At 40.9% G+C, this 13152-nt stretch overlaps 2 protein-coding genes across 3 annotated transcripts in view; both read right to left on the reverse strand.

Moving 5' to 3' along the window:
* The window catches only part of LOC135698607 (mucin-5AC), a 438207-nt gene that overhangs the window by 289701 nt on the left and 135354 nt on the right, over positions 1 to 13152 (reverse strand). The gene's annotated exons all lie outside the window — the stretch shown is intronic.
* Positions 5634 to 6203, reverse strand: LOC135698582 (uncharacterized). The gene has a single exon (XM_065218629.1). The coding sequence runs from the start codon at positions 6201 to 6203 to the stop codon at positions 5634 to 5636; it is 570 nt and encodes a 189-aa protein (XP_065074701.1).

Here is a 13152-nt window from a genome sequence, read left to right on the forward strand (position 1 = left end):
GGGTACTTCTTCACGTTTTCATCTCTCCTCGTCATCCGAAAGACAGCGATTGGGGCCAGCTTGTGCCGGTCTTTGATTTCGGCTTCGATCTTCTTGGGGTCGAACTTTGGTAAGCCTTTGATGACTACCTTTGGAGGGCTATTCACTGGGGATGTCATGTGTGAAATATTCCGCCTTGCACTTTTGTACGGAGCATCACCTTGGTGCCGATCCTGCTAAGTTTGAACTCGGCTGCGACGCCCAGCGATGCAAAATCGCCAATGAGCATGTTGAGTGGCACTTTCTTCACCACCAGTGGAGGAAGTTTCACTTTTGCCGCGTTCAGGTCGGCAGAATATTCATCTTCACTCCCAACATCGGTGGGAAGAGTAACGCACCTATTTGAAAAAGGTACTCTCAAGCTACCCTCACCGCTGTTAGCCTTCTCCGCTTTCTCACGGAGCCTGCTCCGGGAGCGCTGCCATCCCGTCACATGATGTAACCGGTACTACGGACGACGCGAATAAACGCGCAATAAATCTACGAACATTTGGAACAAACTAGAAACTTATCGAACAACTCGACAGAGCGAGCAAAAACCGAATTTGTACTGCTTGACGGTCAAGCAGAGAAACCATGATGTGCGAAGGCGTGATAACAGCGTTATTTTATAGCTTTACAGGCTCAAGCAGAACGATACGCAACCAAGTTGGTCTCGACGACTGGGTTAGGGAAAACGAGTTGTTTCATGATAAAATAATGACTTTTTATTTGTACATTTTACAAAAGTTTTTCTATGGACAAGTAGAAAAGTATTTAATTCAGAAGATTCATAGAGTTATTTCCTATCGGTTGGTATATTTGGATTTTAATTTCATCTATCAATGACAAAGTTATAAGCGTTAAAAACCTATCACCTTTTTGTGACGTTCGCAGTTTTAGATTTTCGATCTGCCCCTATACCTTCCTGTAAGACGTAGTCTACGTTAAAAAATTGATTTCATTAGAAAACATCATCCAAATATTTCAAAATATACTAGCATGTGATTGCATAAAAATCGTTACTGGGTTTACATGCAGATGGATTTTCGTGGTACATATGAAAGAACTTCAGGACCAGTGCTGAGATTATTCACTTTCACGATACTCAAATACAGCGATTTTCAGCCTACCTTATATTGATAACCTACTATTCAAGCGACAATGCTCAAACACGACAATCAATGAACACCTGACGGATGAACATCAACATTCAACATTTTTTGAAGTTCATTATCAGTTGCTTCTTCATTATCATCTTGATATTTTAAACGTCAAAAATGAAGTTCAATTCATGTTAGTGAAAATCAAATCAACAGTAACTGTTCAACCAATTGCGATTGAAGGTAATAATTTTTAATTCTTATTTGTTTTGCTCTGCAATAATTTATTTTTATTACAGATTTTTTGGAGCATCCAAAATCAATCGAGTTAGCAAAATGAGAGCAGACCGCTTGGAGCAACAGTTGAAAACCATGCAACTAGAGGCAGTACTGGAAAGGGAAAAAATGCACTATGAGAAGAATAGTATTGCCAACGAGCAGAACCACATCCGCCGGCTGCAGCTTCTCTCCAAGCTGGAAAATGACCACAAAATCTTCAACCCGCATGACAACCAGCTTAATACAATTTGGGAGAACGGCAAAGAAGTCTACCTGTGCCCATCGCAGCAGAAACCGGAAAAGGAAAAAATCTCAGCAACTCGGCTCAACACGAAAAACCCGCCAGCTTCACCTATTCGAGCATCTCATCCGAGCAGGACTAAAGGGTGTCCACGATGAAATTGCCACACACAAAATTGATTCGCAAAATTCGAGTTTTCATCCGATTGCCATCAAATTTTCAGGGATTGAGAAATAACTATTAAACTTCATTTTACCATTTTACTCGTATTTTATTTACAGTCCATACGCAAATGCCCGCACCTTGGCCTTAACCCCGGCCATAAGATTCTGCACAACCTGTGAATCAACCGTTTTTTGCATGTAAACCCATACTTTCTTCAGTTCCTCGACTGTCTTCACTACCTTAGGTCGTTTAAGAAGGTGCTGCTTCATAATCGCCCAGTACTTCTCGATGGGGCGGAGCTCCGGAGTGTTGGGAGGGTTGAACATTTTCGGCACGAAATTGACCTTATTGTCCGCATACCACTTCAGCACGTCCTTGGAGTAGTGGCATGAGGCCAAATCCGGCCAGAAGATTGTTGGGACGTTGAGGGCCTTCAGGAGAGGAAGCAGCCGCTTCTGGAGGCACTCTTTTATGTACACCTGTCCGTTCATCGTGTCCTGGGTCACGAAAGGTGCACTCCGCTTCCCGCACGTGCAGATGGCTTGCCAAACCAGGAATTTCTTCGCAAATTTGGACATCTTCTGAGTGCGGACATGCTCCGGAACGCTGAACTTATCCTTGGCCGTGAAAAACAGGTTGCCGGGGATCTGTTTGAAGTCGGCCTTCACATATGTTTCGTCGTCCATGATGCAGCATTCAACTTTCGTCAGCATGTTGAGGTACAACTTCCTGGCACGGGTTTTGGCGGACTTGTTCTGCTTCTCGTCGTGATTAGGGGCCTTTTGTACCTTGAACGTTCGAAGCCCAGCCTTAGTTTTGGCCTTCTGGACAAAACTTCGGCTTAGGTGCAGCTTCTTAGCCACATCCCTAACGGAGGCGTTCGGATTTCGGTTGAAGGCCCCAACTACGCGGTTGTGATTTTTGGTGTTGTACGGAATACTTTTTCCTTCACTTCTGGGCTTCCAATCGGTGGTCAACCGTTCCTCGAACCGCTTAATCACTCGCGACACCGTGGAATTCACGATTCCCAACGTTTTAGCGATGGAACGATGCGAGAGATCCTTGTTTTCGTGATGAATGCGCAAGATTTAATCACGCACGAGCTGTTCTTTCGACTCCATTTCCGCGAGTTTTGATCACAGAACTTTAAAACTTGCAGGATGTAAATAATGCACTATGAACTAAATCCACCCAAATTTTCATTAAATTCTACCCAACGGTTAAAAAGTTAGAGTAATTTCATAAGAGTTTATAAGGGAATTTCTACAATCGGTTGTGTTGGTGCTTATTTATTGGTTGAACTTTTATGAAAGAACATTTATTTAGATGTATAGTTTTTATGCAAATATTTATTGTATTCATGTATTCGATGCCATAACGTACTAACAAAAAAAAACTTTCAGAAATCATTTAGCACACCCTTCAATGCCAGACCAATCGCATGATGCAGATACCTTCTCAAAAATGTCTCGATTTAGTTTTACTAGTAAAATGTCCTCCAATGCACCTTGCCCCAAGGTAGCTCTGTGAGATGATAGAACCAACGCAAGTGCGCTAAATGCACGCTCTACAGACACCTGGTTTGATGGCGTTGCTAGCACAACCATGGCTACCTCAAAGAGTTCTGGATGAGTCTTTCGTCGTATCAACCAATATTGAAACACATCGAAAGAGTGATTTTGTCGCGGTTCAGCATCTAGTGCTCTTAACTGTTGCTCAAACGATGAGTCATTTGAGTTTTCCGTGTTCGAAAGAGTTCCACCAAAAAGCTCTGTGAGGAACTCGTCAAATTGGCTGCTGCTGTTGGCCTCGTTTTCTACTGTTTCACTGGAACATGTAGACGGTTTTAGTTGGTTGATCCTGTTCCAGGTGTCTTTAATGCAGTTCTAAATATAAGAGAATAAAATTTTCAAAAGATGTTTATCACTTATCGTGATTACAAGATACGTGTAATATCGTACCTGTATATATTGCTTCTCATCGTTGCTGAACAATTTTGAATTCAAATAGTTCAGGCGTGGATCCATGTACAGTGACATTTGAAATGCTTGTGACGTCTTTAGCTTGCCAAGGCGGTCTGTTAAGGATCTAGTCAGTGGCTGAGCAAACGGATTCGAACACATCTTCTGAACTTCGTTGATTGCCATCAACCATGATAAATAAAAATCTGGCAACGAAACGTGAGCTGCTTGCATTTTTTTGGTGCAAATGTAAAGAGGTTCGAAGGCTTGAGCGTAATGTTCAACGAAATCCCAGAGTTTTGGAGTGAGAGCTGTAAATCAAGGCTGTGTTATTTAATATTTATGACATACATTATTGTAGTGACGTTGTGTTTTTTAATCTAGTACGCCGATTACAATAATGGATTAAAAGAGTAGTGTCTTTCGATGGTATGAGACCAGGGTTGTTAATCGATAATGGAGAATTTGGAAACATGGTTAACGCAGACGATATCTACGGATATCGGTTAACAACCCTGAATGACAAATATTCGTACACTACCTATAAAAGCGTATTTGTCCCATCTCTACTTGATTTCCGATTCATATCGGACAGTTATGCTTTTATGGACAGTATATTATGTTGTACATTTTTAGAATTTTGCTGTGTGCAGCGTCTTTTTGTTATTATTTTCAGTATGTGTAAAACATCCAGATAAGAGAGTCCACATTCGATAATCTGGACATTACATTGTAGGATTAGTGGGGGGATACTGTAAAGTTAACTCATAGGATTTGTAAAATTATCTGCAATTTTTGGCAGCTCAATGCAAGATGAAAACCATATGATCTAAAGCACATCCTAAACTTACCGAGCTCAGGAAATTGGAGTGCCAGTTGATTGAAAAATTCTTTTTGTCTGCGAAAGCAATCCAGCATCATGTAAATACCTCCACTATGCACTATGATAGTCAAAATGTGTCTAATATTTGACTCCTTTGCATTTTTTTGCCACACCACTTTTTTGCTTGAAGGATTCGTCACTTTTGTTAACAACGTCAAGAACAGCTAATTGCAATGTGTGTACCGAGCATCTTACAAGGTTCAACTGATCCTGATGGAATTCAGTTGAAAGTGCATCGGAAAGCTCTTGGTCTTGATTGTTTTCAGCAGTCTCGGTTTCGGTTTCAGTATAGACCTCGGTTTCTGTGCCACCCAGAAGGTCTACATTTTCTAGCTGCTGTGAGACTAGAAAATCAAATTCTTTCTTCAGCCCTTTTACAGCTGCCAGCATATTTGCTCCATTGTCGCATGTTACCGAAATATTTGCTTAACAGTAACTCCGTATGTCTGAAGAACCTCTAAAATTTTAATTTTCAAAAAAGCTGCCGTTTGTCGTTCTTTTATCTCAATCATGCCTGGAATGGTAACATGGAAATACAAGAAATTGTAAGAATTTTATAGGTGTTACATATTAAAGTACTTCAAATAAATACCATGAAATATATTACATGTAACTAAATTAAGTTCATTCAAAAGAGAATGATAGCAGTTGCTAACTAGTTTAAGTTTAATTCACGATAATAAAGCATAAGATTTATTTCATGGGTATAATCTACAAGTGAACACATAACTGTCCCATGTGTATAGGATGCTCTATTGAAAATGGAACAATAATTATGCTTCCGCTGGCTATAACATAACTACTCACTACAATTTGATTTTACAACTATTATGGTTTTAGCATATACCAAGTGATTAAACCGTATGGTATATGGTAAAACTATAGCGGTTGTACTACCACATTGCAGTATGTATTGGCTCCATAATGTACCTGAATGAAACATCCCACTAATCTCTTTGTTTCAACGCTATGTTAACACTTATCTAATGTCCGAATGACGATTTTTCTATCCAAAAAAAACGTGATGCTGAATCAACTTTCAGTGAAATCAACCTGTTCTTCAGTTCATCACTTAAAGCCTTACGAATTTGATCAGTGACGGAGTGCGTAATTATCTTTACATTGTTTCTGTTTACTGTAACACCAAGTGCAGCAGATATTGGGTCCATGAGTTGTTTCATCCCTTCCCACTCTACGAAGCAAAGAGGGAGTTGATGGTAGGTCAATAATTTGACAATAGAGTCCATGTACAGCGGCGTATCAATGGCTATGGATCGTTTGGACACCAGTCTTGGCTTCTTGGCGCTAGCATCAGTTTCTTTCAGCAAGCCACATTTATTCGCCGCATCTGTATGCTTTGTGCGGAAATGACGGATAAAATTACCGACATCCATAGTCATTTGGACGTAGGTATATCCGCTGCTCTCTTCAATATGACATATACCTTTGTTCCCTTCCCGATGAATAAACGATAATGCAATTTTCTGGAGAGGGCGCTTGTTGTCATCGCATCGTTGTTGTCCTTTTTTAGATGATGGACCTGCTTCTACCATTATTTCGGATGCAGAATCAAACTCGTCTTTCTCAATTATAAAATTTCACCACCAGAGATGAATATCAACTTTGCTTGTCTGATTATCACTTCAAACCATTGACAGTAAGAAATATCTCGATGAACATTTCAAATGGTCCTATCTGCTTTGATCGATTCTCTTAATCGACTTTCTCTTTTCATAACCACTGCTATGCAAACAGATTTCGCGTTAATTCTAATCCAAAACGTCAAATACAACAGGGAAAGGTTTTGCAGCTGAGCTATTGACGAAAGAGAAAGTCGATGAAGAGAATCGATCAAAGCAGATAGGACCATTTGAAATGTTCATCGAGATATCCATGGTAGGCTTTTGAAATTCATTAAATGAATTATTCATTCAATAAGGTAAACAAAATTCATGTATCATTGACATGACAGAAATGATGTTGTGTGTCAACAGAGGAAGAGTCATCCCCCACACTGAGAAAAGAATAATTTCTCCTTTCGTGAAAAAAAATAACGATAATCTAAGGCACTGTTCAGGACAGTTCCATTAATTTCCGCAAAAAAAACAAACACATTTTTAGAAGTTCTGATAAATGCAGGGAATTCTATAAAAACAAAAAATTAGAACGATCCGAGCTCTTTTGATTAATTTCGAATACTTCAGTGATGTTCCAAGTACAGTAGTGAATATCCAATGTGTTCAGAGAAGTTTCAAAACTTTAGGATAATTCCAGGAACTTCAGGAAAATCCAGATCTTTGATGGAGATTTAAGATCGTTAAAGGATGGTTCCGAGAAATTCAGTTCAGTTCTATGAACTTTAGGAAATTTTGAGAACTTAGAAAAAGACTAGAGAACTTATAGACAGTTCCATTAACTTTATCTAAATTATTTATCATATCCCATCAAGTTTCATGATTATCCAATCATAAATTTAATGTCAATTTAAATGCAAACAGAGTGAACCGATGTTACAAAACTCAAGGGGTAAGTCACTCAGCCCATTGTGCCGAAAATAGATTCGGCACAGCTTGGGTACAACCATCGGCACAATGTCATAGGCATTGGATTGTTGTAAATAAAATGGGACCACTACTAGACAACTGTCATTGAACTTGTTCACAACATTACGTGCTGTTTGACTGGAACAGAGTTGGAGAAACATCCTTTAATTGAATAGAGAAACTCAGACCAGCCAGCGGTTCACATCTCGGTTCACTTATAGATCTAAATACGAAATGTAGGTTCTTGAGTAGGCTCAATAGAAAGAGGCAGTTAATCACACCCCATTAGTACTCTTAATTCAAATAATGCTGCAACTCACACAAAACAAACTACAGAAGTCATATTCATCATCCTCTATAGTCGTTCTCCAACAATGTTCCCCACCGGTTCCAACTCTTTCCAGCCGCTGATAGACCATGGCTTTTCACATCACGAAAGACTAGGTTTCTGGTCTGCCATTATAAAATCCTAAAACACAGGACTTTTAACATCCCATGAACACAAAACACCAAAATTTCGCACACCCGCCACTTCTTGCGTCATCCTCAATCCGATGAATCTTTGCGATTTCAAACCATAACATTCCAAGTGTTGAAATACCGGTTTGCCGGGATGGGTATTTTACAAACAATCGCAGTCTCAGCTCTATTACCGGCACAATCGGCACACCTGCGGCACACTGATGAAAAAGATGACTCAAGATTGGTGTGCTATTCAAGCCTTCTAGTGCTAGCATATTTTCGTAAAATCCAATACTGCTCGAAATTTCAAAGCACTTTTCCACAGAAACCATCACACTCCACGGTCGCATAAAAGCAAGAAATTATGCAAACATAAACTCGAAACTTTATGCTAATCCAAAACCCTAACTCTCAAAAAAATAGGTTCATACCACATTCACAGAGATTGAAAAAAAGCCTGACCACCACAACCGCCTTCCCGCAGGAGGCAAGCAGCAGGAATAAATTTACCTCTTCCAACTCGGCGGAGCATTCATCCTTTTCAATTAATCTGAAAAGTTCGAATAATTTCCATTGGCTATCGCCTCTGGGCGGCAGGGATCCTGTAACTGTGTTTCACATTTCTCCTGAATGGAGAAAAAGACCAGGAGGAACATGTAATCCAACCGTTCTCCCATTTCCAACTAGGGAACGGATGAATAACCAGCATCTGTTGTAACTATGTGTGTAACGGTTTTAATTCTACCGGAGGAAAAACTATTAGGGAAATATTCGCCACTGCCCGCTTCCGCTGCCAGGCGTTGATGTATGTGGGTTACCGTTTTCCAGAATTTCCACATGACCTGCTGCTGCTTCTGGATCCGATCCGAAGGTGCCGATCCTAGTGGGAAAAGGCCAAAGTTTCTCCTTCAGCTCTCGATTCTGATTTCCGACGAGACTCTTCTACGATCGCTTCAAACTCCAGCCAACCGAACCGTGTTCGGGAAAAAGGATTTGGCCATAAATTAAAGTGAAACTACTTCCACCCACCCACGGCGCTTACAGGTGGAATTTCCCCTGGCAGCATTTTCAATCAAGAAAATTAGTTTTGCATCCACCATGGCGTAAATTGATTTCATAAATTCAACCTGTTCCGGGGCTGGGAAAGTTTGGACCAATCTAACTCCATGCCCGGATAGAGATGATGAAGCATCCACCGCCGCCACCACCGCCCAGAAGTTGTTGGTTAAGTCTTGTTTAATTTTGCAGTTATTTTAAAAATTCAAAACTCGCGCAAACTTTTGCGCCTCGGCTGGCAACACTCCTCCTCTCTCCCTTCTCTGAAACCCGGTGCTGTGGCTTGGTTGGTATTTGACTCTGGGTTTTTGCGCGAAGTGGAGGCTTTCTTGCTTCCCTCCCCGGAACGGATGATAGGAGGAAAGTTCTGCGCCGAGAGATATAGAGTAAACATGAATCCTTTGAACGCCACATGATAGCGACCACCCAAACCATGGCAAGCAGCAGCAGCAGCCCTCCAACAAAAAAAAAGAAACGGTGGTGTGGTGGTTGGTTTGCTTTTGGTTTTAGCCGAAGTTGGTTGGATGTTGCTCAGCTTAATTCTTCGGATTGAAATAGTTAGTTGAAATGTTCTTATATATTGCGAATAAACAGGGCGAGGACAGGTTAATACACTGCGTCAAATAAGCTTAAGAGTTCTATAAGGCACGGCTTATGAACTTGGATAATTTTGATTTCATAAGACACTTTTGAATATCATAAGCGGGACTTAAGAATTATTATCGTGCTACATGATGTGGTTCTTAAACGGTTTTGGCGTATCCGATTTCCCAAGCGTTGATAGTCGTGAGCGCAAATCACAGGCTCAATAATCTGAACACTTAAACCATGAGTGTTCAGATTATCCAGTCTTCTACATTTTGTAATACTTTTTTAAGTTTCATACCTGACTTATGAATTTGATTGTTTTGACCTATTATTTTATTTATCTCATATTTGTTCAAAATTAAAATTAAATTGCATTTAATTTTAATCTAGGTCTAGCCTTAATTGTTACGACATGTATCTAAGTGTGCTTACATTGTTCCTGGTTTGGCAATTTAGTATATTGAACGGGTTTTCTGTACCTGCCCGTCAGTTAAACAATTGTCATCTTTAAGCTAATGACTTAAAATAATTCTTATATAAATATCTAAATAACGATTTTTGCATGAAATTATTTATTATCTTGTTGGACATTTGTTCTAAAGCAGCGCTGCCCAACGTCTCTGGATCTCAGAAATGATGTAAATCGAGTCCAATTTTGTACATCATTATGAGTTTGGCCCAGAATTAATGAGAAATAAACAAAATATAAATTGAAACATGTTCATCGGACAAAAATACAGCCAGTCTAGTCAACAAGATTAGAAAGGTTGGACAGGCCTGTTCTAAAGTCTCAACATTCGAAATTCTATCTACCTCGGCAGTACTGTACCAGGGAGGCAACTTCAAAATCATCTTCAGAACATTGATCTGAATCCTTTGAAGTTCTTTTTCCTGACCATATTGGCATACTATGTGACTTCTACCAGGTTTCAAAAAGGAAGCTCTAAGCTTATGTGGAAATATTATAAGTTGAGTTTTGGAAGCGTTGGGAGAAATCGGATGCCTGTGTCATCGAACAAAGATTTGTGGCAACCCGGAGGCAAACCAGGGAGGTCCAAAGTGAAAATTTTATACAATATAGGCCCAAGAATGCTAGGAGTGCAGTTTCGAACCCCTTCGGATACGGTTGTGTTTTAAGTTTGCTCTCTGTTTTGTGCGTGCGTTCGCTTTCATAGTTTTCGGCTGCATTTGCCGGATTAGCGCTGGCACTCTACCTCCCGGACGGTTATATGTGTGTGATTGCTGGTTTTCTCGCTTTCCGGGATGTTTTAGAATCGAGAAAGAACACATGATTCATCATGTCTGCAAGCAGCTGAAGATTTGTCGCTACCTGTGTTGTTTGATTTTTTTTTCTCCTGGACCAAAAATTTATTGGATCGCGAGTGATAATTTTAATTTCAGTTTAATTACGCGGTGATGATGTTTATTCGCTCGAAAATATTTTAGCAAAAACATAAATTTGAAATTGATATCGAAACTGTACCAAACGTGCTTTTGAACTTGTTTCGCAGTTGGGTGTGGTAAAATTCGTGCATTCCCGGTTGATTTCAGTGGAAATTCTGTATCACAAAATTGCTCACCGAGTTCCTTTTCTTTTGCCGTTCGAAGACGACGGGTTTGCTTCGGCGAGAGTGACGTGGATGTGTTTTTTGTAACCAGCGGTGTGTAAGTTTGCTGGTGATTTTCATTGCCTCCCGGGAGGCCGGTTCACCGTGTTCGGATGTAGTTCTATCGAGAGTCTCATCACCGTGTGCGAGCATTTTAACAGAAATGTTCGGGATGTACCGGGTCAAATTATCAGCAAAACCGGTGATGACTTAGAGGTGCTTCAAGTTAATTTTATGTTTTTTAGTTAATTTACGGCTTATTATATTTGTATCTCAAGATTCAAACAACGAAAACTGCTCCAACAACTTTCATAGCAAAGCTTAATGTGTTATCTACAGGGTGGCCAGTGAATTTTAATTTTGAAATTTCCGGTTTTTTTCCTGGTTTTCCCGGTTTAAATCTTAAAACAATCCCGGTTTGTTACGTGCAAGCCCCTCGTATGCAAGTGAGCCACTGCGGTAACCAACGCCTCGCAGATGACCGCGGTGACGTTTAGATGACAGCCATGTCATGTCTTGAAGATGTAGCGATGACAGACTGATGATTAGGTGATAGTATAATAAAAGTTTACATTTCGTAAAGAGTGAATGCTATTCCACAATTAGTTCTTTGTAAGATTTTTTCCGTATTTATACTTTACTTAAAATTAACTTAACTATTGGAATAGTAGTATTTATACCTAAGTCTACTTATAAAAATAATATTTGTTCGCTTAAAACTAAGCGGAGACTAAAATGTAAGTGGATTTTAATTACAACTATTGTTCTTAAACTAACCTAATAAAAATTGCAGCTTGAGCAACAACTACTACAAACACAAAAAAAGAGTTTTGCTACAAGACTCCGAACTAAAGCGAACAAAAACTCAAGATTTTATCTTGAAATGACCCGGAAAACGCGTGCCCAAACGAAAGCCAAACAAATGGCAGCAGCTGCGGCTAACCAGCAGAGCCATGGCGTCGTTCAGGGTAATTCTACCATTCCGGCGTCTAACAATGCACGAGAGGCGACAATGGCTGACATTGCTCGCGGAGAAAAGACAGTTGCGGAGGCCAGACGTGCGACGTCAGCGGTCGATGTCGATAATGGAGAAGCCAAAGAGTGTCCTGGATGTGATCGCACAAACAACGCCGAACGTTGTAGGGTGCAGTGCAAAAAGTGTACCAAATGGTATCACCTCACTTGTGCCGATATGAGCAACGAGACAATGCTAACAGATTTGTTTACGTGTGTTACATGCTTCGCTCGTAATCCTGCACCACCACCGACCTCTGTCACTGGACGATCAAGTACTTCGAGTACACGGAGAGCTAGATTGGCCCGTGAATTGGAATTGCTGGAGGAAGAGAAAAGGATGCAGGAAGAAGCTCAACGGGAACAGCTAGAACGAGATAGGCTGATTAACGAAAGGGCTGCAAAAGAGAGGATTGAACGGGATAGGCACTATCTAGCCAAAAAGCGCGATTTGCTCATCCAGCAAGAGGAGGAAGACGAAATAGCGAGTCTTAGGAGTCATCGTTCGAACCGATCATCGGCGAAACGAGTGGAAGATTGGGTCATCAAGCAGGTGAAATCAACCAGCCATACTGGTACCGGCGTCGTTGTAGAGACGTCCAAGCCAGTCGAACCAATTCGCCATACGCCATTAAATTCGGTCGAAGCTCCAGACAAGCAACGAACTTCCACTCCTATCCAATGCGAAATGCTAGGATTATTCCCTGTGGAGAACGAGCCTGTTAACTTCAACGATATTGACCTTACAACCGGCAGTATCACGATCGGTGAAAACAAGCTTGACGGAGCTGTTGGAGGAGATGTCATTTCGTTGGTGGACCTTCATTCGTTGCAGATCATCCTGAACGAGCCAAAGCCTGTCGTGTCACGCACTGGGACAGTACCAAAACTGGCGAAAAGAGCAGTGGTACCATACGACCAGTGGCAAAGCGAAACGGGTAATCGTCGGAAAACGAACGAGGTAGAATTGCGGCATCAGCAGGAGATTGAAATGCGAAGGAAGCGGGAGCTGGAACTCGTACAGCAAATTAAGCATTTGCAGCTACAGAAGGATGCGGATGTGGAACACCTCCGCAAGAAGTAAGCAGATAAGAGAAAGCAGTTGCAGCAGATTACTGAAAGGCAGACCGCCATGGAAGTGAAACGACAGCAGGAATTGAAGCTACATGATGCAGAGCTAGATCGTCTACGAGCTGCAGAACACCAGCTGAAGAACCAACTTGAATCGTTGA

The sequence above is a fragment of the Ochlerotatus camptorhynchus genome, unplaced genomic scaffold (assembly GCF_037179485.1).
Source record: "Ochlerotatus camptorhynchus isolate MF236.1 unplaced genomic scaffold, CSIRO-AGI_Acam_v1.1 ptg000091l, whole genome shotgun sequence".
Taxonomy (NCBI): Eukaryota; Metazoa; Arthropoda; class Insecta; order Diptera; family Culicidae; genus Ochlerotatus; species Ochlerotatus camptorhynchus.